The 27,074-nt window shown below is 40.4% G+C and overlaps 1 protein-coding gene and 2 non-coding genes across 4 annotated transcripts; 2 read left to right on the top strand and 1 right to left on the bottom strand.

The window, feature by feature from the left end:
* Window positions 1-1,994: 1,994 nt before the first annotated feature.
* CWF19L1 (CWF19 like cell cycle control factor 1) lies at window positions 1,995-26,499 on the top strand. 2 transcript variants are annotated; one of them, XM_060126304.1, is made up of 14 exons: window positions 1,995-2,106; window positions 4,918-5,002; window positions 6,229-6,307; window positions 7,131-7,232; window positions 8,660-8,874; window positions 10,809-10,927; window positions 13,569-13,653; window positions 15,279-15,419; window positions 16,326-16,440; window positions 17,199-17,278; window positions 22,146-22,355; window positions 23,952-24,071; window positions 24,520-24,617; window positions 26,063-26,499. In XM_060126304.1, exons 1-14 carry the CDS (start codon window positions 2,084-2,086, stop codon window positions 26,205-26,207), a joined length of 1,617 nt encoding a protein of 538 aa, XP_059982287.1. In that variant the 5' UTR covers window positions 1,995-2,083; the 3' UTR covers window positions 26,208-26,499. The 2 variants fall into 2 exon arrangements, with proteins under 2 accessions (XP_059982287.1, XP_059982288.1); XM_060126305.1 differs by lacking the exons at window positions 1,995-2,106; window positions 4,918-5,002; window positions 6,229-6,307; window positions 7,131-7,232 and having other exon boundaries at window positions 8,703-8,846.
* LOC132507700 (small nucleolar RNA SNORA12) lies at window positions 23,612-23,759 on the top strand. Its single transcript, XR_009536273.1, has one exon. It is a non-coding gene; the product is annotated as a small nucleolar RNA SNORA12 (small nucleolar RNA).
* On the bottom strand, window positions 25,195-25,329 carry LOC132507691 (small nucleolar RNA SNORA70). The gene has a single exon (XR_009536264.1). It is a non-coding gene; the product is annotated as a small nucleolar RNA SNORA70 (small nucleolar RNA).
* Window positions 26,500-27,074: the final 575 nt, after the last annotated feature.

The raw sequence follows: 27,074 nt of genomic DNA, 5'->3' as shown, positions 1-27,074 counted from the left end.
CATTAATTCTTTTTCTTGGGGGGGGCATTAATTCTTTACGTGTTTGTTAGAATTCACCAGTGAAACCATTTGATCCTGGGCTTTTCTTTGTTGGGAGGTTTTGATTACTGATTCAAAATCGTTACATATTATTGACTTGTTCAGATTTTTTCTTCATGACTCAATCTTGGTAGGTTATATGTCTCTAGGAATGTATCCATTTCTTCTAGGTTGTCCAATTTGTTGGCAGATAATTGCTTCCATAGTCTTTGTCTTTCTGTAGTCTTCTCTTTCATTCATAACTTTATTTATTTGAGTCCTAATTTCTTTTTGTCTTGGTTAGTCCAGCTAAAGTTTTGTCAGTTTTGTTTATCTTTTCCAAACCAACTCTTAGTTTCATTATTCTCCATTTCTCTATTGCATTTATTTCTGCTCTAATTTTTATTATTTCCTGCCATCTGCTAACCTTGGGCTTAGTTTGTTCTTTTTCTAGTTCCTTGAGGTGTAATGTTAGTTCCTTGAGGTTTATTTGAGGTTATTTTTTCTTGATATAGGCATTTACAGCTGTAAACGTCCCTCTTAGAACTGCTTTTGCTATATCCACAAGTTTTGGTATGTTGTGTTTCCATTTTCATTTGTTTCATTTGATTTTCCTTTTGATCTCTTTTTGTCCATTTGTTGTTCAAGAGTATGTTATTTAATTTCCATGTTTTTGTGAATTTCCAATTTTTCTCCTATTACTGGATTCTAGTTTCATGTCATTGTGCTTAGAAAAGATACTTGATATAATTTCTATCTTCTTGAATTTATTCAGACTTGTAGCCTAATACATGATCTATCTTGGAGAATGTTCCATGTGCACTTGGGAAGAATGTGTTTTCTAAAGCCAGATTTCCTAGCATGCATACAAGGCCCCTATTTTATTCCTTTTTTCAATTTCATTCCCTGTTACTCTGACACTTAACACTGTATTGAGCTATCTTGAGCTACCTTAAATTCGAATGGATGAGTTTTTTTCCCATAAACTTTCTACTTTACAACAGACTTAGATTTGCTGGAAAGTTGCAAAGATAACACTGAATTCCATATACCTCAATTTAGAAAAAATATAACACAGAATTCTATGGATGAGTTTTCATATCTTAACTGAGGTTTCCTCTTCCTGAAATTATCACCTGCCCATGCTTGATAAACTTCTATTCTTCTTCAAGATTCCGTCTTGACCTCTACTACTAGGCTGGGCTGTATTACCTCCAGAGCAGAAAAAATATCAATGTGACAGCAGTACAGAGGCATCAATATTTTAAGGCAGTTAACTTGATTTTTCCCAAAAAAGCATTGTAGAAGTTGTGAGGAAAATCAGAACTTTGTTGTTCTTCCTTAAACGTATTTTAAGTTTTAGTTAATTTTGAATTGCTTGGCTGCATTTCGTGAGTCTCCCATGCCCCTCAGTTGTCAGGAACTCTTCCATTTCCTTAAACACTGTTGTCTCCAACCAATAAGGCCTGAATTCTCCAAAAAACTCAATGTCATGAAAAACAAAAGGTAGGTGGGCCATCGTAGATTAAAAGAGACTAGAGGGACTTCCCCGGTTGTGCAGTGATTAAGACTCCGTGCTTCCACTTGCAGGGGGCGCGGGTTCCATACCTGGTAGGGGAACTAAGATCCCAGGTGCCCTTGGTGTGGCCAAAGAAATGAAATAAAATAAAATCGTGTATTACAAATTTCCCATGTACTCTTTTTTTTAAAAAAATATTTATTTGGTCTGTCTTGCCCACGAGAGTTACATCATTAGGTTGGGGCCAACACCGTACAGAGAGTTTTCTAGCAATTCAATAATTTCAACTGCCCCCAAGTAAAAAATTACAATCGGAATGTTTTTCGTCCTTTGTCCCTTCTTCTCCACGCTCCTGGTTTCTTGATTCCTGCTCGAGGCAAAACCACCTGAGAGCGGCATCTGTCCCTCGGCGCTCTCCGTAGGTAACTGAGATTTCATTGGCTGGGAGCGCTGACGTCTTATCGTAGTGCGGCCGCCTTTTCCGGAGGAGCGTGGGTTCGTTTTCCGTATTTTCGGTGGTCGTCCCAATCCGGGGTATAAGGGCAGATGGCTGAGAAACCGCTGCGCCTGTGAGTGATCCTGAGTATGAAGCGCGCGCGCACGCGTGTGTGTGTGTGAGAGATAGTGACCCTGAGTCTGAAGCATGTGTGTGTGTGACCCTGAGCCTGAAGCGGGTTGTGTGTGTGTGTGTGTGCGCGCGCGCTGGAGGGGGTTTTCTAAAGACAGGCGGGGGCGGAAGCCCGGCGGCTGCTGGTGAGCTTCGATCGCGTCTTTGCCTGGCCACTGCCGGCCTCTTTCCTGGCCGTTTTCGCTTCTGAAGAGGGGGACTCTTGGCGACACTCGCTGAGAGAGGAGGAAGCTCCTAGCGTCAGGCCTTCTCCATGTTAGGCCGTCTTGGTCTCTGACATCATTTCCCCTTCGTTTCTCCTCGCAGTATATTTACTAGCCAAAAATTGTAGGCATGGGGCCCATTGATGGGCTCTGGGCAGTGGTCGACAGGAGAGAGAGACAGGGCCTTTACCCTGGCGCGCTTTTTGAGGAGATGGTGAAGAGAGGACTTCCATTCATTCATTCATTCAACAGTATTGATTGAACAATTGCAGTGTGCCGGGCACTGTGTTAGACGTTGCACAGATGGAGTTCCTGCCCTAATGGATCTTACAGTTTAGGGAAACGTATATTAATCAAATAATCCAGATAAATGTTGAATTACGGTCCTGATAAATGTCAGGAGGAAAAGGTTCACGGTTCTGGGAGGGTGTATAGGGTATTTGGATTAATGTGAGGAATCAAGGTAGTGAGGATTGAGCCTTGATTAATAGTTTTGTCTTTATCCTAAAAAAGTTACTGGATCACTGGAATGTTTACGAACGCCTTGGCATGATCAAATTTTCATTTTGGAACGCGATTCTGGTTGCAACGTGAAGAAAAAATTATAGCCAAAGTAGAAAACAGCTAGGATTAGATAGCGTAAAGGCAGAGGAGAAGTGCGGGGGTTCAAGGTTTATTAAGGAGAGGACATCAACAGGGTTTGGAGGTGGTTTGGTTATGAGTGAGAAGGTGTCAGCATTGTCCTGGTCCTAGATTTCTTTCTTCAGTGGGGTAGGAAACACTGGAAGAGGGCCCAGATGAGGAGATGATGAACTTTGAGGTGTCTTATGATGTACAAACTGGACAATGGCTCTCCCCAAAACAGAGATAATTCCATGTGACAACTGCTATGAGAGAGGAAATGCAGGATCCTGTGGGAGCACCAGGATTTGGTGACTGATAGGGGCTGGAGGGCTTCCTAGAAGAGGTGGTGCTCAGAAGATAAGTGAAAGTGGTAATAATTTATTACAGAAATTGCTCTGAGGAGCTATATGGATTTCTGATGTTTTGAGAAGAGGACTTTCTGAGCGGTCAGGAAGGCTTTAGAGATGTGATAGACCTTGAAGAATGGGAAAATTTTAGACTCCAGATGGGTAGTATGGGACTGTTAGGAGAAATAACTACCCCAAGGGAATGGCAGAGACAGAGAGTGATCAGATCAGGTTTCTGTTATGGAAACTTGGAGAAAGCATTGGGAAGAGAGATCAGGAACTTGTGGAAAGCTGTGGTTCCTCAGGCAGTGGAGTTGTCTTAATGTTTTTGAGGAAAGAACATTAAACTGCTGGCTTTACGTAGGGTGGACAGGAAGAAGGGAGAGTATTAGAGGAAATGTAAGTATATCCTCTGCGTTGTATCCAATACCAGATTCACCGTATTTCTCTCTGATTCTGCCTCTGCATAAACTACAGGACTCTCAGTTGCTCAACCTTGTAATTATCCTCCGTTCCTACTTCTCCACTCCAATTTGTGTTCAAGTCTTCAGAATTCTAAATTTCTCGTCTGTTTCTCTCCTCCCCATCTTCATTTGACATTGCCCTCTTTGCTGGTATTTTTGCTTATAGTCACTTGTTCCTCCAGACCATCTTTCAGTCTGTTACTAAAATGATCTTTCTAAAACAGATATGATCGTTTCACTACTCGCATTTTCACTACCTTGAAAATGTTCAGTGGTATGGACAGTAAAGAACACCAGAAAGACATACTGACAAAACAAGAACTATAATATTTCAAGATGAGTTAAAAGACATTAAGAAAATGATATGAGAAGTGGAAAAACCATGTAAATCAAAAGTATAAAAACTCAGAAATGAGATTATAGAACAAGTTACCTCAAAACTTAGGGTCAGTCTGCCTTACAAACCTCAGGTCTTGTCAGTTTCTATCTCCCTACCCCATAACACTTTACACATACCTCCTATTATTGCCCTTGTTCATATAAATTTATAACTATCAGCGTATCTCCCCTTCCCTGATTGTGTACTCTTTGAGGCTTGAACTGAGTCTCTCTCTTCTTTATACTCCTAACGTGTCCTTAGCATAGTACTTGGCATACTGCACTTAGCAAGCATGTCGTAGATGTCCTGAGTGTGTTTGTTGAATGGATGAATGAAGCCCTGTGCTAAGATAGTGGTAGTGGAAACGAAAAGGACAGGATGACTTTGAAAGATATTTGCAAAAAGGAATTGAGGAGACGATGACTGGATGGGGGATTTTGGGGTCTTGGTAACCAAGTTGGCAGTAGACTCAGCCACAAAACTTGGCAAGTGAGAATAAGCTGGTTCAATTTTGGAGGAAATGATAAGCTAAATTTTAGATATGGTGAAGTTATTGGTGAGACCTTTAGGTGGAGCTGCCCAGTGGTCATTAATAGTTCACATGCAGTGAACCTCTCAGGTAACCTCAGAGACTGGATCACATATCTCCCTAATCCAGGAAGACTAGGGTATACCAAACCTGGCAGGCTTATTTGTGTGTCCTGCATTGCCTTAACATTTATGTCTTGTTTGCAGCTTGGCATGTGGAGATGTTGAAGGAAAGTTTGATGTTTTATTCAATAGAGTTCGAACAATTCAGAAGAAAAGTGGAAACTTTGATGTAAGATGTTTCTTTTTACTGCATTTAATTTGACTGTTGTAATCAAACATAGTAAAATAAAGTTGGGGCTCCTTTATACATTTCTCAGTCAAACACATACTCTCCTTTTTTGTTAGACTGAGTTCCTTTTTTTTTCTTATGTATACAAATTTATTTATTTATTCTTGGCTACATTGGGTCTTCCTTGCTGCACACAGGCTTCCTCTAGTTGTGGTGAGCGGGGGCTACTCTTTTCTGCGGTGCATGGGCTTCTCATTGCCGTGGCCACTGTTGTTGCGGAGCATGGGCTCTAGGTGCGCGGGCTTCAGTAGTTGTGGCACGTGGGCTCAGTAGTTGTGGCTTGTGGGCTCTAGAGCACGGGCTCAGTAGTTGTGGTGCATGGGCTTAGTTGCTCCGCAGCATGTGGGATCTTCCGACCAGGGCTCAAACCCGTGTCCTCTGCATTGGCAGGCAGATTCTTAACCACTGCTCCACCAGGGAAGTCCGAATTCCTTTTCTGAGCATGGGAATTTAGTAGCTGAAAAGTGGTGTGGGAAGGGAGATGTGTTTACTGTAGACCCTTCTATACTTTTTTGAATTTGAATTTTGTTACTTTATTACTGTACGCAAAACTGAAAACAGACTAGCAGAACCTCCCTAAGTGATTCTGACCCTGGGTTTGGGAAGCACAGATCTATTTCATGGGTATATGGTATGAGTGAACTCATAGCATATGTGCAAATGCTTCACAGACTAAAGAGTCCTATGTAATTGTTATGTGTTGTTGCCAGCTAGACTGTAAATTTTTAGAGTACAGAAGAGTATTCTGGATATGGGGATAATTTGTTCATTGGGTTAAAGGTTGAGTAAGACAACAAGCAGGAAATGTGTCCTTTATGCCCTGTATCTCTCAGGGTATCTAATATTGTTTTGTATTTTGCAGAGAGATTTTTTAAGGTTGATGTCTCCATTTTTCCCTGACCCTCTTGTCTCTTTCCCCAGCTTGTATTTGACATCCAGGGAGCCAAAATTTAGGAATTCATAGAATCAGTAACTACTACAATTGTTGTAAAAAAATTATGTTTAGAAATTCTGTAAATTGATTAAGGAAATTCTGTAAATCGATTAAGGAAAAAACTGAGATCATTAAATAGGATAATTAGCTCAATAACGTTATTATCAATTAATTATGTACTATTTGATATTATTTAAAAATCTCATATATCTGTTTAAAAAACTCATTTTAGCTGCTGTTGTGTGTAGGAAATTTCTTTGGCTCCACTCCAGATGCTGAATGGGAGGAATATAAAACTGGCATCAAGAAAGGTACAGAACTTTTTTTTTTTTTGCGGTACGCGGGCCTCTCACTGTTGTGGCCTCTCCCGTTATGGAGCACAAGCTCCAGAGACTCAGGCTCAGTGGCCATGGCTCACAGGCCCAGCTGCTCCACAGCATGTGGGATCTTCCCAGACCGGGGCATGAACCCGTGTCCCCTGCATTGGCAGGCGGACTCTCAACCACTGCGCCACCAGGGAAGCCCCAGAACTTATTTTTAACATATGATTTCTAATAAAGTTTCAAGGCTACATGGTTCTTGCCTAGTTGTTTTTCACACATTAGTGATTGAAGAGTTTGCCTTTGATTTCTGCATTGACCTGGGAAGAATGCCTATATATCTAAATGTTCACATTTTGAATTTGGTTGGATTTAGTTCCAGAAAAAGAATTCTCTTCTCAGTAGGAAGGAATTGAATAATGCAACCATATGTGTTCTTTTTTTTCCCCTAGTTTCAGTGTTTTTTATTAAGCTCTTTGGGGTCTGTGTTTTCCTAACTATACATTGACCATCCTCTCTAAGATGTTACTTCATCAGCCTAGTGATACCATTTAATAGTCAAGCCACAAGGTTGGTTGTAGGATATCCTATGTGGTGACCGTGTTCCATGTATAGGATTGCAGACTCTTTTTGGCCATGCCATGTGGCTTGTGGGATCTTAGTTCCTGGACCAGGGATCAAACCCGTGCCAGGGAATTCCCTAGAATTGCAGACTCTTTACTTTTGCTACAAGTGTTTTTCCTATGAGGATACAGTTCTCAGGTTCCAAAGCAGATCTGCTAATAGCTGGTGTCATGTCTGTTTCTCTCACTAGCTCCTATTCAGACATACGTGCTGGGTGCCAATAACCAGGAAACAGTAAAATATTTCCAAGATGTTGATGGGTGTGAATTAGCTGAAAACATTACTTATCTGGGTAAGTTGATATCTTGTGTGTTTGTAATGAACATAATGTGTCCCAGGAATTAGCCTCCAAGGAAATTTGTGGCTGGATTCATCTGCCATTACTGCCTGAGAGAATGGGGATCAGGGTTTTTTTTTCTAAAGTCAGTGTCTATACCTTTAAGACTATGTCATTTTTCCTATGTTGTCTCCCACCTCTCCCCAATCTCCTTGTACTTTCACAACCCAATATATACTCTTTCAGCCAACTAGAGGAATAAAATATTTGACTACAGTGTTTGAAGTACGTCAGGTATAAATTGTGTTAAAAAAAATTCTATGTATGTGGTCTCACCATATAGCATTGCTAGATGTACACAGCTTATTTGTTAATTGGACTCCTAATTTGCTATAGCTCTAGGTTTCACTGAGGTTTTGAAAAACTCAAGTTTTTAGTGCTGATACTTGGGTTTTTCACTGCTTTTGTCCTTTTTCTGATTCCAGGTCCACTCTTCAATTCCAGGTTAAAATTGTTCCTCCACAACCCCCTGAAACTCTTAGTGGTTCTTTCAATGTCTGGCTGTTGTAAAAAGCACTGTCAAATTTTGCTTTTCTTCTCCACTTGCTCCCCTCCCCCCACCACTACTGCTTCTTGGATCATTCAACTCACTTTTATCTAAAATGGCTCAACTGGTCTTCACATTTCCTCTCTCTTGGTCTCTCATTTCTTTAGAAAGCTTCTACATTTCCTTTGCTATAAGTGCTCTTTTTATAGTTTTTTTATTAGTATGTGTGTTCCTTTTTTACTTTATTATTCTTTGTTAGTCAATATGTGTGTTCCTTTATTAGTTAGTATGTGTGTTCTTTTATGAGTTAGTATGTGGAAAGAACCATTTGAGAAGAAGAGACTCAGTAGATGAAAGGGAAGTGAAAATTGATGGAACCAGGGTTCTGGCGGCAGCAAGAAGGAAACGGAATCAAGGGCACAAGCTATGAATAAATTTAGATGATGGCAGAGTCTCTTAATTTTTCCCAAGTAATTGCTTTTTCCAAATGTTTTCCTTCATTTGGAAGCTTCTGCCTTCATGAAGAGTACATTTATTCTAGACTATAGCTTACTCACAGCTGCAATTATTTTTTTTTCTTCTCAGTGCCTCTCCCTGTATCCAGGTGTCTAGATTTCTTTTAGTCCCTTTGGAGTCTCTAGAAGGCAGAAAGCCTTTTTCTTAATCGGTGCTTCCTAGGTTTTTTCATTTGCAAGGCACCTGGGGCAATCAGACTGTGGGCTCCAGCAGCCTTCACATAAGGACTGCTCTTACTTACTGAACAGGAATACTGTTGTAGCCATCCAACATTGAGACCTAGGAGCTGGAAGTGGGGCATGGGGAAAGAGATTCATCACCAGAGTGACATTTCATTCAGCAGTTTGACTAAAACTTGTCCATTTTTCTTTGAACCCAGGTCGTAAAGGTGTCTTCACTGGAAGCTCGGGGCTGCAGATTGTGTACCTCAGTGGGACAGAGTCCTTAAATGAACCTGTCCCAGGTTACAGTTTTAGTCCCAAGGATGTGATTTCCCTGAGAACAACGCTGTGGTCAACATCCCAGTTTAAGGGTGTTGATATCTTGCTCACATCCCCATGGCCCAAGTATGTGGGGAACTTTGGGAATTCTTCTGTGAGTAGTATTTGTTCAGTTGGAATTTCTAAAAGCAAATTGCAGTGGCTTAATTTGAGCTTTTTTGCTCTTTATGTGACTATTTCAGCTCTTAGTTCCTTTCAGTACAAATCTTTTATGAATTTTTCAGGTTACTTAAAGCCTTATTGGCTGACCAAAGCAAAAGTTGATCTTAATGAAAGCATGATTCACTGAAGGGAGAATGCTGAAGTCTTACTTATAAATGAATTTTTAAAAAAAATTATATTCTCTGCTTCAAGTACCCTTTCTCAAGCTTCTTGAGAAGTTTTGAGGGGTCACTAATTTTCAGTGAAGAGATTTATAGCTAGTGGCAGCTCTGTAGTTTTATTTCCCCCTTTCCATTCCAGATTATATCTTTTTGTCTATCAACATATTTTAAAAGGTGGAATCATCATGGGATTGAGGATAGTGATCTAAAAGTTGGGAAACAATATATTGAAAACTTAGTACTTTTCTAATGGGAAAGCTTTAATGTTGGAACGTATTGGAGCGTGCCATGGCGTTCGATCTAAATATTTTTGTAGGAAGAGGGTGTACACCAGGTTGGTGAGTGACAGCTATCATGGGGAGCTACCTTGGTGGAAATCAGCCTAAGGAAGACCTTGAAAGGTTGTATGTGAGCGCAGAAAGCATCAGCTGAACTTCAGTGAAGGAAAATGTAAGAATGCATTTAGGGACAAATATCAACTCCTAGATGTAGAGTTATCAGATATGATCCAGAAAAGGGCCTTGTAGACCACTCTGCCAACTTCAACATAATGTGTCCATGACTAAAAAGGCCAACAAAATACCAGGCATTGTCAGGATTTTGAAGGGAGAAGGGACAACACTTTCTTCCCCTTCCACAAACCTATGGTTATTCTGCCACTAGTATACAAGAGGCAGTGCTGGTTGCAGCGTAGAGAAGATACAGCAGAACTAGGGAAGATCCAGAGAAAGACTCCTAAAGTGGTGATGAGAGAAAGACACGTGATACTCTATAAGGAAGAATGAACAGCAGTGCTAAAAAAGTTTACAATTTTTGATTAAAGTAGATTTTGATGAAAGTTTATAAGTAATCATACAAGGTATTTATAGGGGAGAAAACAGTATATCTCACTAGTCCCTAAGGTACTGTAACTAACCTCAAGGCCAGTTCCCTGCCCTTCAGCAGACACCTGAAGGAGGCAAGCATAAGACAAAAGGAAGGTTTTGCTTTACTTAGTGGAAAATTAACTCTGGTAATTTCTTTATTTCCAGTTAATACCTTCTCTTAGAATGAAGTTCATAAATAATGTTATGGATGAGAGAGCACATAATTTATTGTTAATGGAAGCTCTGGGAACAAACCTAACTTTTGACAGACTTTGTATTACAAACTGTGACAAGGGCACGGTTGTGCCCTTCCACAAGCCACACCTTCCTTGACTGAAGCAAAATAAAGGATTGTATGCTTATGTGATGAAGTCCTTGAATGTTCTACGGCAAATATTCTATGGATCCTAGGGGCCCTGAAAGCTAGCTTTTAATTTTGATCTTCTGCAATGACTATGACTGTCTGCATTGTCCGAACTACAGGAGCACAATGAAGCAACTTATAGACGTACTACTGTCTGTGGGCTCCAGAGAGAGTGCTTACTTTCCAAAAAAAGATTGTAATAAACCTTGTTTTGGGTATTAGTATGGAGGAGTTACCTTCTCCCTTAACCTCTGGCTTCCAACAACTGTTCCTATTTCTGCATTTGTAATAGCCCAGTTCCCCTTATGTGTTGAGATTTCTCTGATGCCATAAGTATGGAATTCATGACGCAAATCCTGCTGCCCACATTGTAGCCACATAAATATTCCAAAGACATTTCAAAGTGTCTTGTTATATCTCTGCATTTCATGATAACTCTTAGGTCTGTTATGATGACTAAGTTTCTATTTACTAGGGAGAAGTGGATACCAAAAAATGTGGCTCTGATTTGATCTCCAGTCTTGCCACAGGCTTGAAACCAAGATATCATTTTGCTGCATTGGAAAAGACTTATTATGAGAGGCTTCCATATCGGTGAGTAGCATTTCATTCTTTTTGTTTTTTTGAAGAATTTGCCTGGATTTTCTGTGTAAACTTCTCATGTTCATTTCAGCCATATAATATCTTGGTTTCTTTTAGTTACTCAGGCATGAAATGAGTGACTTTCAAATCATTCCAATTCTCTGAGTTCGGTTTCCTAATTTGAAATACAAGGGATTGGATGATACTGTATCATCCAATGTATCATTTAAAGCCCCTTAAAGGTTTGAGGGTCTGACATAACAATGCTGTTTAACTATCATAGCTTGATGTACAGTAAGTCCTGTTTTGATCAGGTTAAACGGTTACTCCTTGTATAGTCTTTTTTTTTTTTTTTTTTTTTTTTTGCGGTACGCGGCCTGTCACTGTTGTGGCCTCTCCCATTGCGGAGCACAGGTTCCGGATGCGCAGGCTCAGCGGCCATGGCTCACGGGCCCAGCCGCTCCGCGGCATGTGGGATCTTCCCGGACCAGGGCACGAACCTGTGTCCCCTGCATCAGCAGGCAGACTCTCAACCACTGCGCCACCAGGGAAGCCCCCTTGTATAGTCTTAAACTCAGGATAATCACCTAAGAAGTATTTCAATTTAGGAATCAAGAACTTGTATCAATTTTTTCTCTCTCTCTCTTTTTTCAGTATAGCTTGGAGATGGAGTTTTTAAAGGATGTATTACAGAGAAAATAAAACCAGTGTTTTATAAGTAATAGAGCTAAGTAAAGTTAACTCTGAAAGATCTTCACTTTAAAGGCATGGGTAATCCCTAAAATGATTTATAAAAACCTTTTTTTTTTAATATACAAAAGCAATATATGTGTTGTTGAAAGTTCAAAAAATATAGGTGAGCAAAAAGAAGAATATAACGTGCCCTTTCCCTATAATCCCACAGCCTAAGATATAACCATAGGTACTACGGATTTTTCTTTTATATCTCCATATATGCATTCCAAAAAAACCTCTTGTTCTCTGAAACCATGCACTAAAAACAGAAAGGTTATAGGAATAAGCCACTCAAAACTTTTAAGGATCCAAATATACATTTCTCTGAAGAACATAAACCAGTGGCCAATAGGCACATGAAAAGATGCTCACGCATCATTAGCCATTAGGGTAATCCAAATCAAAACCAATGAGATACCACTTCTCACCCCACTAGGATGGCTATAATCAAAAAGACAAATAATAAGTGCTGATGAGGATGTGGAGCAGTTGAAGCCCTCATACGTTGCTGTGGGAATGTAAAATGGTACAGCTGCTTTGCAAAAATACTTGGCATTTGCCTACCATATGACCCAGCAATTCCGCTCCTATTCCAAGTGAAATGTAAACATAGGTTCACAAAAAACTTGTACACAAATGATCATAACAGCATTATTCATAATCGCCAAAATGAGGAAATGACCTAAATATCCATCACCTGATGAATGGGTAAATAAACGGTGGTATATCCATATGATGGAATGTTATTCAGTAAGTAAAAGGAATGGAGTACTGATAAAAGCTACATGTGTGAACCTTGAAAAGATTATTCTAAATAAAAGAAGCCAAACACAAAATACCACATATTACATGATTCCATTTATCTGTAGTATCCAGAATAGGCAAATCCATAGAGATAAAAAGTAGATTAGCGGTTGCCAGGGGCTAGTTGGAGGGAAATGGGGAGTGACTGTTAATAGATACAGGGTTTCCTTTTTTAGATGATGAAAATGTTCTAAAATTAGATAGTGGTAGTGGCTTAGTATATGTCAATATGCTAAAAACTGGTGAATTGTATGGTATTTGAATTAGATCTTAATAAAGCTGTTAAAAAAAAACAGCAAAAAACCCTGTACAACTTTTTTTTTTTACATCTTTATTGGAGTATAATTGCTTTACAATGGTGTGTTAGTTTCTGCTTTATAACAAAGTGAATCAGTTATACATATACATATGTTCCCATATCTCTTCCCTGTACAACTTTTTAACCAGGGCTGTAACAAAAACCCATAACTATCATAATAAAAATACTGGCATTTTTTTTCTAGGGAACATAGACACTCATGTATTTTTATATTTTTCCTAGGAGAATGAAATCATGCTATGTATTACCATTTGAAGCATTACCATTCCACTTAAAACTCATTTCTCTCTGTTTTTCATTATTATAGTTTTTTATTACATAAAAGAAGAGAGAATAGTGTAATGATCCCTCCTGAACCCATAACCTACTTCAGCAGTTATCAACATTTTGCCAATTTTCCGACTCTTTTAAAGCCAAATTTAGAGTTTTTTGTACTTTTCAAATACGTGACCTCATTTTTTTCCTAACAGCAGCCCCGGGAAGTAGGGATGATTATTCTACTAGATGGACAGGTAACATCTGAGATGTTACTGGTGGTGATGTAGTGATAGACTTAGGACCTGTGCTTTTTTCATGGCCCCATGGAGTCTACATATTTCATAATTGCAGATCAAAAGTAAAGTTTGTTGGTGGGAATTCCCTGGCAGTCCAGTGGTTAGGAGTCGGCGCTTTCACTGCTGGGTTCAATCCATGGTCAGGGAACTACGATCCCGCAAGCCTCGAGGTGCAGCCAGAAAAAAAAAAAAAAAAAGGTAAAGTTTGTTGGTAACCTATTATCTTTCCAATATGTTATAGAAACCACATCATTCTGCAGGAAAATGCACAGCACGCCACCAGGTTCATAGCTCTGGCAAATGTTGGAAATCCAGAAAAGAAAAAGGTAAATTTTGAGTATTTGGTGTTTGGTTAATATTTATTGTCTGCCTGATAAATGTTCCTCTTGCCAAGTTTAGCATTCAGATCTTCTCTTCTCCCCAACTGCGATGTCCCAGTACTTCAGTGACTTTACTCTTTATAATAATATGGTAATGAAAGGTCAGGTTTCCTTGGGTCCTTTGTAGGAGATTTTAGAGAAGGGTTTGGGAAAATAGGCCCAGTGGAACAAAGGCAAAATTTCAAATGAATGATGTCTTTCTTCCCACATCCATGTGGTCGTCTCTATGGGTATTTTTCATGAGTTTGACCTCAGATGGTACTCTTGTTTTGCTTCTTTTAGCAACTTCATTTAGCAGAAATAATAAAACCTTCCCAAGGATTTACCTAAGCCCTCGTTGGCTTTGGGAATCTTAGTGATACCTTGAATCCTCCTTTATACTGGAAAACAGTGCAGGTGAATGAAAGAGGATATACCAGAAAAGTATATTGTTCTCACTTCCCCTGAGAGCACTTCTGATTCTGTAGGGCCAAAAGCAGGATATTGTGGATTGGAATAGCTAAAGATCAGAACAGTCAGTCACGTGGGAAAATATATAAATTATCTGAAGATTATCCTACTATAATATGCCTTAAACAATGTACATGCAAAAGATAAATATTTTGTTTTTTTCCATAATATCTTAAACTTCTGGGCCCAATGCATTCTTAGCAAGTTTAGATTTGTAATTTTTTTAACTTCCTTCCCTCCCTCCCTCCCTTCCTTCCTTTCTTCCTTTTTTTAAACTGCCCTTTCAAGACCGAGCATCACTCACAGTATTTTTAGTCTATTGCTTTACTTTCAGGGACATGTTAGCCTTAACCCTAAGCAATGCATACTTCACTCAAAGAATATGCACATTTTAAAATTTGGAAAGTATTAGTAAATTCATTTCAAAATTTTGTTCCAGTTTACACCCCTACCAGCAGTGTATGAGTCTGTTTTCTCAATGGGTAGTGTCAAATTTTTATTAACATTTTTTGCCATTATGATATAAGAAGGTTGTGTATCATTGTTAATTAGTTGTATTTCCCTGATCAGTAGTGAGGTTAAGCATCTATTCATATCTCACGTAGTTTTCAGTATCTGTGCCATTAGTCCATGGTTTTAGATATTTATGTGAGTATTTATTTCTTTGCTACTAATCCCTAAGAAAATCTATCAGCATATACAGCAGAAATTGTATAAAATCAGAGGGAAACACTAAGTTGTCCAATTCAGTTTTCATTAGAAAAAAAGAAGGGCAGTGCAGTGACTATGGACAAAGTGCACAAAGATAAAGGACCCAGAGACAGAAGCAGTTTGTCTTCAAGGGTTATGGAGCAAGTCCCTCTGGGCCTTGCAGTGATAGTTGTTTTGTGTAAGGGCTGGGCTTTGATTAGTTGCTTGTTACTTCATCAGCCCTTGGTTTGCCCCTGCAGGGATCACTGAAACGGCATTGCTGTGGATTCTCTGAACCACAGATGGGCTGGTTGCTGCTCTTTAATCTTACTCAGTTTCTGAAGCTTTGTGTGAAATGTTATAATAAAATAGGTTGGTTACATTTGCACAAACAGTATTTCCCTTAATATTATGTTGTTCTTCTCCCAAAGTATCTTTATGCATTCAGTATTGTTCCTATGAAACTAATGGATGTAGCAGAACTGGTAAAACAGCCTCCAGATGTCACTGAAAACCCTTACAGAAAGTTTGTGAAGCAAGCATCCATAGGAAAGCAGATTCCTGCCCCTGAGGTATGTTCTGACTGAGAGGTGGCATTTTCTGGGCAGGATTGCCCATTACAGGTGTCCTTTTCCTGGTTATAGTTTAATTCATAAGGCAAGTTTAATCCCTCGAATCTAAATCTTTTTCTTTCCTTTGGGAAATCATGCTGGTGATTAGAAAGCCTTAGTAGATTTCCAGTAAGCTCAATGTGTTTTTTGTTTTGTTTTTGTTTGTTTTTTTAATTATATTTTGGGGTTAACAGTTTCATATTTTTAGTCTTTCATTGTCTAAACTTGGTTCATATGTTGGGGTTACACATGTAGAGTCTTTCCTTGTCTAAAGTTAATTCTCTGTTCTTAACTCTTCAGGCAAAGATCCCAACTGCTTGGTAGCAATGTAATTTGTGATTTTATAATGAGTGGTATAGGTGAATAAGATTTACTCTGAAGAAATTTCTTAATAGCAGACTTTTCTGAAATTCGTTTTCCCTTCACTAAAGCAAGGAATGTCAAGTTTCCTTACTAGTATGCATTGTCTACTTTCTCAGACTTTTTTCCTTATCTTTTTAATTAAAACTCAGAATTGTTTGATCTGTGAAATTGTAAGACTGCACCATGGCCCTACTGAGAGAGAAAGGGAAAGGAATGTGGGTGGGTTCATGCTATTCTGTTTTAGGCAAGAGTTGCTGTATAACTTGCATTTTAATTCACTTTTCCAAAGGGATAAATTTGGTGGTAGCTTGGATAAGTGTTGAGAGGTATGACTGAGAGTCCAGGCATCAGGATTGGGAAAATATTTTTCTTCTCTAGAATAGGCAGAAAGGGCAGGGAGGAAAGACATGACATGGCAGGAACATTCCCTTGTATGTGGATGGTTGGCTACTTGTCTAAAGGTTAGTTTAATAACATTTACTCTTCTACCTTTGGCTGTTCCAGGAAGATTCAGCCTGTCAGTTTTTCTTTGATTTAAATGAAAAGCAGGGAAGGAAGCGTTCATCTACAGGCAGAGATAGCAAGTCTTCTCCTCACCCAAAGCAGCCTCGCAAACTTCGTAAGTACCTTGGTTCCAGAGGTTTCTTATGTGAGCAAAAAGTGTTATTTTGGGTCTTGTTTGGGAAGCAGCATTGCTAAGAGAGCCTCTTTTGGCAGAAGAAGATTGTATATTGAATCATTAGGACCAATAAGAAAAATAAAAGAATGCAAAGGTGGCCTGACTTTGAGGCTGTCTGAGGCTATTCCTGTCAGAACTATGGAAAAAGCTCCTTTCCATCATGTCTGTAAACGTAAGGTTAAGAGCCTACAAAACCAGTTTGGGTTTATAAAATAATAGAATAATCAAACTGGTAGAAAAGACTTACAGCTATTACATTGAGATCCTCTTTCTCCACCCCCTTGTTTCAAAGATGAAGAGGCTGACTTCGGGAGGGTACACGTACTCCCAGGGTCATGTGGATAGCTGGTGGCATGACTAGAACTAGAATTAGGGCTCCAGACACCCAGTTGAGTGTTCTCTCATTGCAGTTAGTTGCCAGTTACATGCTACTTTAGTCAATATATGGTTATCACATGGATCACCTACCTGTGGATTGGTTACAAATTCAGAACTTTTAATAGAGGTTTAGTTTCATTGATAATGGTAATGGGGGCAGGGGTCATAGTGGGAGCACAGCAGACAAAGTCCGTTGTGGCAGTACTGTGTACATATCAGTGTTTGCAGGTTGCAAAGATCAGACAAGGCTGAATTCTATAGGGTGGTTATGTGCTGGAGTGCTTGGACCATGGTAACATTTGTCTTTCTTCCACATGAAGCTCAGCCTCCAGGACCCTGCTGGTTTTGCCTTGCCAGCCCTGAAGTGGAAAAGCATTTGGTGGTCAGCATTGGCACACATGTGAGTTACTTCCATGAACCTTTTACAGAGGAGACACCTGTTTGTTTTCTGTTAACTTTATTGAGTCATAATTTACATATCATAAAATTTACCTAGTTTAAGTGTGCAATTCAGTGATTTTTAGTTAACTCACTGATTGTACAGCCATCACATAATAGTTTTAGAACATGTTCATCACTCCAATAAGATTCCTCATGCCCATTTACAGTTAGTCTCCATACCCACCCACAGCCCCAGGCAACCACTAGTCTCTTTTTTTTTTTTTTTTTTTTTTGTGGTATGCGGGCCTCTCACTGTTGTGGCCTCTCCCGTTGCGGAGCACAGGCTCCGGACGCGCAGGCTCAGTGGCCATGGCTCATGGGCCCAGCCACTCCGTGGCATGTGGGATCCTCCCGGACTGGGGCACGAACCTGTGTCCCCTGCATCGGTAGGCGGACTCTCAACCACTGCGCCACCAGGGAAGCCCAACCCCTAGTCTTTTTTCGTCTTCATTCCTGTCTGGGCATTTCATATAAATGGAATCGTACAGTGTCTTTGTGTCTGGCTTCTTTTACTTAGCATAATGTTCTTGATGCTCATTCATGTTGTAGCATGTGTCAGTTTTCTATTCCTTCTGGTCAAATAGTATTCCGTTGTATGGATAGACTACATTTTGTCTATTTATTCGTCAGTTGATGGACATTTGAGTTGTTTCCACTTTATGGCTATTAATGAACATTTGCATACATGTCTTTGTGTGAACGTATGTTTTCATTTCTCTTGGATAGACACCTAAGGAGTGGAATTGCTTGTAATTTTATGTTTAACTTTTTCTTTGCGGTACGCGGGCCTCTCACTGTTGTGGCCCCTCCCACTGCGGAGCACAGGCTCTGGATGCGCAGGCTCAGCGGCCATGGCTCACGGGCCCAGCCGCTCTGTGGCATGTGGGATCTTCCCGGACTGGGGCACGAACCTGTGTCCCCTGCATCGGCAGGCGGACTCTGAACCACTGCGCCACCAGGGAAGCCCTATGTTTAACTTTTTAAGATACTGCCAAACTATTTTTCAAAATGGCTGTACCATCTTGTTTTCCCTCCAGCAATGTATGAGGGTTTCTGTTTTTCCACATCCTTTGCCAACATTTGTTATTTTCTATCTTTTTGACTAGAGCAACTATAGCAATTCTCCTGTGGTTTAGTAGAGCCAGTTTCACAAGATTGCTCCTTCTCTCCCTCCTCTCTGACAAATAGGTATGGCTCTCCTAGGGTGATGTTTTTATGTAATTCTTGAACTTTATATGTTTTTATTTCATACTACTTGGGGATGATGAGTTGCTTTTTTGAATTACTATTTAAAACAAGGATTTTCTTTTCTTTTTTATTTTTAATTAATTTATTTTTGGCTGTGTTGGGTCTTCGTTGCTGCACACGGGCTTTCTCTAGTTGAAGTGAGCAGGGGCTACTCTTCGTTGCGGTACGCGGGCTTCTCACTGCGGTGGCTTCTCTTGTTGCGGAGCACGGGCTCTAGGCGCGCGGGCTCAGTAGTTGTGGCTCACGGGCTCTAGAGCACAGGCTCAGTAGTTGTGGCACACGGGCTTAGTTGTTCCATGGCACGTGGGATCTTCCCGGACCAGGGCTCAAACCCGTGTCTATTGCATGGGCAGGCGGATTCTTAACCACTGTGCCACCAGGGAAGTACAAACACAAGGATTTTCTTTGTCCCAAAAAGGGAGTCTTCTGTTGCCTTTACACTCATATTTGGCTAAAAATGTTGACATTTTTTTATATCTTCAGATTTAAAAACTTGAGTTTATTAATTTTTATTTGTGATAATTATGCAATGTTGGGAACTGACTTACACTGATTATATAAAAGACTAAAGTGATAAATTCTCAGTTTTGCCTAGTAGTAGAGGATATAGCTTCCTAATGACGGGAATACCCACATCCACATTCCTGGTATGGGTATCTGGGAACCCAAGATAATAATTACAAGATTGCTTGGTAAGCACTGAATCAGACTATGAGAACTGGATGATTTTGAGAAGGATTTTATTCAGGCTGTGGAAAGTTCTGATGAACTATGTGTGTCTCACAGTAAAGTCATCCTATTTCAGATTTCCCCAGATACTTTTCCTTGGGCAGGGCTTGATTAGGTATTAAATAATATTAGTTTTTGACCCTCATTCCTCTGGGATTCATATAGACCATTATTTTTCTTTTTCATTCATTTAGAATGAAAGAAGCTTAATTTTCAGGGTTAACATTTGCACCCTAGTCTCCCATGACTAGAATTGGCTATTTCCCAAGGCTCCTGAGGAAAATATTTACAAATCATTTCTTAGTGTGTGATGCTTCTGCGGACAGATACTTTCATCCATTTTTCACTGATTTATTCTAATTTTGTTTCCTGGGGATGACCTTTTCCTCAGCTTGTCCTGACAGTGAGGGCCCTCTTCTGTGGGCTCCTGTAGACTGACTAGAATCTGTGTCATCTTACACTCGAAGTCATATCCCTCTCCTGCCATTATTGTTTGACTGAAGAGTCCCAGTCATTTACATTTAATTTTTATGTCTTGCATATTGGCACACTCCTGTTGGTAGGGGGAGCATGAATGGGGTCAAGGCCTGTGACACAGCTGGGCCATAGAGCCTGTGGATGAACTCTTCAGTGGGAAGAGAAGCAAACTTGAAAAACTCTTCTTTTTATAGGAATACCTTTTTGGATTAACTCTCTTGGATCTTGGTTTCCTCCTTGGATTAGTGCATGCTATCCTTCTCTCCCATATGGTATGGTATGGGAGAAGGCTTCAGACTGCCTTCTGTTTCGGAAACAATAGGTTCAGAATGCCATGCAGGGCACAAGAGATTTGGAATGGGTGACTTAGCTCCGTGCTGCTCTGGGCCTCCAGGAGAGATGGCCTTTCCTTTCCATTTATTGTACCTTTCTATTGCCTAGGGTATCTGGCTTAGGGTATGAGCCTAGGGGATAATCAGGAAACCTGTTTGCTTCTCATCTTGACCTAAAGCTAGAGGGGCAAAAAGTATCTCAGATTTTGATTGTGGCCCAACCCAGCACCCCAAGTAGGAGGTCACATGATGATTTTAGCCTAGAGCCTACCTAGTAATCAAGTTTACACTTACCTGTGCTGTCCTTTGTTGTTAGAAACCTCTTGGGAACCTCTGGTGACCTGTGGGTGTCTGGCACAGGGCTTGGAGTCCCCTCTGTAGCCACTCCTCTTGATCTCCTTTCATTACTTTTTTCCCCTGGCTTTTTCTCTGTCTTTGCCATGCCTTCCTCAAGGAATATACGTAGAAGTATGCTAATGGCCCATGGCTATAAATTGGTAAAAGCAGGTGCGGGCTGCTAAGAGTCCAGAATAACTATTGCAAAATCCATGCATTTGTCTATGGGAGAAATATTCATTCAGGTCTTACTTATACATTTGAGATAAAATTAGAGATAATTCAAGTATAGAACAGATTACAAGTTGAGAGTTTGAAAAGAAGGGAAGAGATCAGCCAAGTGTGAAACTATTCACAAGAACTAGAAGGTACTGCCTTGGGGGGTGCTATTTAGTCTAGACTAGAAACTTCAGTAGCTTCAGTGCACATCACAGTATAAAAACTGCTGTTTATGGCGGTGACCCACTGACATAAAGGAAAGGCTAGAAAATTCAGGCTTCTAGAGTAACCTTTTAAAACAAACACAATCAAAATGGTTATTAAAAATTTTTTTTAATGTTTTAGCACATATGAGGTTTTGATGAACTTTAGTCATCTGGGATATTAACTCTATAACTCTAGATGTGTTCAGTCCTCTGTGCCAAGGAGATCGAGGATGATCACGCTTTAGTTTGTTTCTGATACTTATCCTGTCATTCTATTGGGCTTTCTCAGTGTAGATGAAAAATAAATGACTCCTTCCTTCAGCCTTAACTTTGAACCCACCACACTAAAAGTATACTTTGGATTGTTTTTCTAAAGCTCCAGTACCTTCATTTGCCTGTGTTGATATTCACTGGCCCTTTCTCTACTCACTCAGTGTCTTCCCTTCAAAGAATGTCTGAGTGGTAGAGCAGTCTTGCATGTTTAGGTTTTGACAGAAATATTTTTAGTTGCTGTTTAGCTGCCGGCAGCCATTGTTGGGAACTACAGTTTTTTTGGATGTACCTGAGTTTGAGGTTTCTTCTTCTTCCTTCCCTGTTAGGTTATGTTTGCTTTCATTTTGTAAAGGTTAGTCAGCAGCTTAAGGCTGTAGGGACACTGGATGCTAATCACGTCATCTTTGCCTTTTTCATGAGCCTAAGAGGTGTATTTAGGGGGTGAGGTTGGGTGTCACTGTAAGGAAAGTGGTTCATTTGAAGTCAGAAGTGGTATCTTTCTTTGGCTGGGGGTGATAATAAACTGAAAAATTGTTTTCCAGTTCAGAGCCTGGGAGGAAAAACCAACCGTCTGTTCCAGTCTCCTTCAGCTCTGGTGTGTTTGTAGCCAAAAGCCGGTCTGCGTGCTGCTCATTGGCTCCCAGTTCATTTGATAGTTGCATGGAAATTTGTTGCATCTGGGAACTCCCTGGCGGTCCAGTGGTTAGGACTCCACACTTTCACTGGTGAGGGTGCGGGTTCAATCCCTGGTCAGGGAACTAAGATCCCACAAGCCGTGCAGCCAGAAAAAAAGAAATTTGTTGCATCTAATCTCATTCTTCAGCAGGTGCTTGACAACATTGTTGTTATAACCTCTAAAATTAGATTTTTTTAAGAGGAGAATTTCTACTGAGAGCCTCTTGAGCACTTTTCCCACACCCTTGGGCTCACGCTGTGTAGAGGCTTTTCTCCCTGAAGAATCACACATGCAGTATTGATGTCTCACTTCTGTGTGCTTCCTCTTCAGTGCTATCTTGCCCTGGCCAAAGGAGGCTTATCTGATGACCATGTCCTCATCCTGCCCATTGGACACTACCAGTCAGTGGTGGAGCTTTCAGCAGAGGTGGTGGAAGAGGTTGAGCAGTATAAGGCTACATTGAGGCGCTTCTTTAAGAGTCAAGGCAAACGATGTATTCTATTTGAGAGAAATTATAAGAGCCATCACCTCCAGCTACAGGTAGGTGGTCTCTGCCCAAGAACTTGGAAGGGCTGTATGGGGACCTGGATATTGATAAATATTTAAATAATGTTAATTTTTTTGAAGTATAGTTGATTTACAATATTGTGTTAGTTTCAGGCATATGGCAAAGTGATTCAGTTTTACATATATATATATATATATATATATATATATTTTTTTTAAGATTATTTTCCATTATAGGTTACTACAAGATATTGAATATAATTCCCTGTGCTACATAGTAAATCCTTGTTGTTTTTCTATTTTATGTATAGTAGTTTGTATCTGTTAATTTCATACTCCTAATTTATCCTTCCTCCCCTCCCTTTCCCCTTTGGTAACCATAAGTTTGTTTTCTATGTCTGTGAGTCTGTTTCTGTTTAGTATATAGAGTCATTTGTATTTTTTTTTCAGATTCTACATATCAGTGATGTCATATAATATTTGTCTTTCTTTGTCTGACTTCACTAAGTGTGATATTCTCTAGGTTCATCTATCTGTGTTGTTGTAAATGGCAATAGTTCATTATTTTTTATAGCTGAGTAATATTCCATTGTATATATATATATATATATATAAAACATATCTTCTTAAGCCAGTCATCTGTTGATGGGCACTTGGGTTGTTGTGTAAATTGGTGCAGCTGCTATGGAAAACAGTATGGAGGTTCCTCAAAAAACTAAAAATAGAGCTATCTATGATCCAGCACTCCCTCTGCTGGACATATAACCAGTAAAGATGAAAACTCTAATTCGAAAAGATACATGTGTGCCAGTGTTCATAGCAGCACTATCTGCAATAGCCAAGACATGGATACAACCCAAGTGCCCATCAACAAATAATGTTAATTTTAATTAATATTTAAGTATTTGATTCTAATATAAGGTTAGGTATTTAAATAGTTGATTTCATATTTAAAATATGTAATATGAATTTTCATATTAATATTTAAATAATATTCATTTAAAAGGTTAAAGAGTTTCTAGTGATAAGTCCAGAGGTTTTACAGGGATTCACAGGGTAGTGCATGGCAGTACAAGTGAATAGCACAGATAGTAAGTGCCCTGTTGAGAAAAGGAATGGGTAGTCGAGGAAGGTTCCAAGAAAGGTGTGGGCCTTGATAGAGTTTGGAAGAGAGTGGGTATTTTGTGTGAAGCTCAGCATGAGTAGCAGCTCAGAGGTAGGAAATAGTCTCAGATCCTGCCTGGGGCTAGCAGCTCAGAAATTCAGAGACTTATGGATAATTTGATTGTCGTTGTGGTGGTTTTCTTTCTGGCACATTTGTTAAGTTTTCAAATGGGCCTGACTCTGCCACATATATTATATAGGAGCTGGCAAAGGCTTAATGACAAAGAGATCTCTTTCTAGCCTTTCCCACATCAGAGATGGGCTCCCACATGTGGCAGACAAGCTCATAAGTTTAAGTCCTTACAGACAGGCTGACATAGACCTGTCTGGCCTGAGGAGAATCTCTGCTGAGGGGTGTTTCTCCACCCCTGTGATGGATTTGCTACGTCTCAGGGACTGTGCCGGAGGCATGAGCTCTCTGAGACCTGCATGAAGAATTTCTCCTGCTCCTCCCCCCCGCCCCAGGTCATTCCTGTGCCCCTCAGCCGCTGCACTACTGATGACATTAAAGATGCCTTCATTACTCAGGCACAGGAGCAACAAATAGAGCTGTTGGAAATCCCAGAGCACTCAGACATCAAGCAGGTAAAACAGGAGGGGAAGGTCATATTCCAGGAGAAGTAAAGACCTGGTTTCTGACATGTTGAGCCTGAGGTACTCAAAGGTGTTTAAAAAATGTTAAATGGGCAGGTGACAATTTGGTACTAGAGCATGGGGTATTGATTAGACTAGAGATGAAGATGGTATTACATCAGTGCCTTAATGCTTTCCTGGGAAGAGCAAGAAATTAGAAATTTCCTAAGGCAGGAACTTAGGAAGGTAGGTGCTACTGGGAGGATCTTTGTAATATCTGCCAGTTTGGCTTTTTAAACTCTAGTTCCACTAAGTGGCTTGGGATTTATATCTGCTCACATCCTTTTTCTTGTGCTTCTAAGCTGAATTCTCTGCCAAATTAAAGCTTTAAAGAGATGGGCTGGGATTTTTGACTTTTAAAGCACTATTGCATGTCCTCATATAACTCTGTTTACTTTAGATTGCACAGCCAGGAGCAGCATATTTTTATGTTGAACTTGACACAGGAGAGAAACTTTTCCACAGAATTAAAAAGAATTTTCCTTTGCAGTTTGGAAGGTTTGTACATTTTTCTTATTTTAAATGTATTTTCACTAGACCTACTCTGAACGAAGTAGTGGGCTGCATGGCCAGTTGAGTAAAAAGCCAAACAAGGAACAGTCCTTGCCCCAAGGAACCAATAGTCTTAGGGCAAGTCAGATGTTTACATATATGACAGTAATGCAATGCAGAGTGTGAAAAGCACGAGTAAGGAGGGGACGGTGCCAAGGCTCTCGCGAGTGCAGGGCCCATCATGTGTCCAGGGGCCACGATTAGGGATATATTTGACCCCACAGCCATCCAGGATAAACTGCTTTTCTGCCACCATGTTTTCAGATTCATTTAAACTTAGTTAAAATAAAGCACCACTTCTTGGAGACATGGATCTTCTGGCAGCCAGGGAACTTGAACTTCGCCCCGTGGAGGGCCTCAATCACATGTTTCTTGTTCTGCAGGAACAGTTGTGGATGGACATTATGACTTGGCCAATGTGGACCCTGGCCACTGTGCCCTGGGGCTTTCCCAAGGCACCGTGCATACCTGTCTGGAGCCTAGATCAGGGACAGCATGCCAGTCATGAATGTCCACTGGAAAGGGCTGTCTCCAGGGTCCCTTAGGGCAACCCATAGAGGCAACAGGCTGCATACACTACGAAGAAGGCTGCTGTTTGCAGTCATTGCACACTGGGGCCCCATGGGGAAAAGAGCACAGTCAGCTTAATTGGCTGCAAAGGAGTTATTTCTAATATATCAAAATAAGTAAAAGTATAAAGCAGTGGCATTTAGAAGGTAGCTTGTGTATGTGGTGGTTTTGTTGACATTGAGCCTGTGCTGTTGTGCCTACGTAGCCCTGAGTGCACTAGAAAGAGAGGCAGAAAGTCAGAGTGGGATATGATACTAGGTGCCTGACTTTTCACCTCAGCACACTAATGGCCCGAGATGACAGAACTAGAGTTTAAGGCAGGATGTAATTACAGCTAGTTTGGTGCTTTGATTATGTTGTCTCCATACATCAGAAAACCCTTATTTTGCATTTCATAGGCAAGGAAATCAAGGCACAGTGATGAAGTAATCTGTTCAAGTCACAGATAGCAAGTGGCAGAGCTAGGAATGGAATCCAGTCCCTGATATTTCTGATATCAGGGGCTGCCCTCTTTCTACTGTGCCATGTTGCTTCTCTAGGTACCAGTAATGTAGTTCCAAGTTGTTCAGAGAAGTAAATGGAATTTGAGGGGCTAGAAGAGCTAAGACCTGAGCGGGTCACTTATAACAGGCATGACTTTGATAGATAGAATGGCAGAGATGGCTCTCAGGGCAGAGAAAATGGTATGATTTAAGTCAGAGAAATTTGCATACCTTCTTTGGGTGATGCTGAGTGGAGCTCTCTGGCTGGAGAGGAATCGAAGGAAGAGTGGGTTTTGGACTGATACTGTCCGTTTTGACTTCTTTGTGCTTTTTCTGCAGGGAGGTCCTGGCTAGTGAAGCTATCCTTAATATTCCTGACAAGTCTGACTGGAGGCAGTGTCAGATCAGCAAGGAAGAGGAGGAGACCCTGGCTCGTCACTTCCGGAAAGACTTTGAGCCCTTTGACTTCACTCTGGATGACTGAGCAAAGGGAAAAGCACTTTATGAACTTCACAGGATGTAATGGCAGCCTGTTTTTTGAGAAACAACAGTCTCCCACGGGGACTGTTTCCCTGCCTCTTTTTTGTGTATTCCCATGGAAGCTGCCTGCAGCAAGAGGCCTAAGATTGAATATTTTTTAGAAAAAGTCACATTCTAGGATGAAGATCTTATGTTAAAAGCATGTCTGTCATCAAACTCCAAGTACAGCTTGTTTTTATTAACATTTTCAAAAATATTTAAACTATCATATAAAATCCAAATGCTTTTTCATGGTTGGGAAATGTCTTGCGTTCATGTTACCTATAACCATTGAAATGAAGTAGTGTGTGTGTATAGTAGGAGGGGCCAGGGCTTTAGGCCCAGGTGTTATCCCAGGATCTCACAGGTGGCTTCTCACTGAACAACCCAGGATGGAGAAGGCCTTTGCCATTTTTCTCTTATAGCAGTCATCTTACTGATATAGAAGAGCTCATTCAGTCCTTCAGCAAATACTTAACTCCTATGTGCCAGGCATTTTTCAGGCTCCAGGAGTATAGCCATGTCCCAGCATGATCCCTGTTGTCCAGAATTTACGGTCTAATTGGGAAGAGGAGGGGCAGATTTTTAAAAAGAAGACGAGTTCTCCTTTAGATACTGAGTTTTAGTTGCTGTTTGATAGTTACTAATTCATGGAGATCTGGTTTGGTGATAGGGTTTTGGGGCTCATCAGGGTATAGGCCATAGGTGAAATTATGAGAATGGATGGAAGTAGGGTGAATACAGTCCTAAGCTGAAGATGACTACCTGAGAAATGTCAATATTTAAGGAGTGCTCGGAAATAGAGTGATCCAATAAGTACATGGAGAAAGAG

This window comes from Lagenorhynchus albirostris, chromosome 16 (genome assembly GCF_949774975.1).
Source record: "Lagenorhynchus albirostris chromosome 16, mLagAlb1.1, whole genome shotgun sequence".
Taxonomy (NCBI): domain Eukaryota; kingdom Metazoa; phylum Chordata; class Mammalia; order Artiodactyla; family Delphinidae; genus Lagenorhynchus; species Lagenorhynchus albirostris.
The sequence above is the reverse complement of the archived record's forward strand: the minus strand, read 5'-3'. Positions and strand labels throughout refer to the sequence as shown.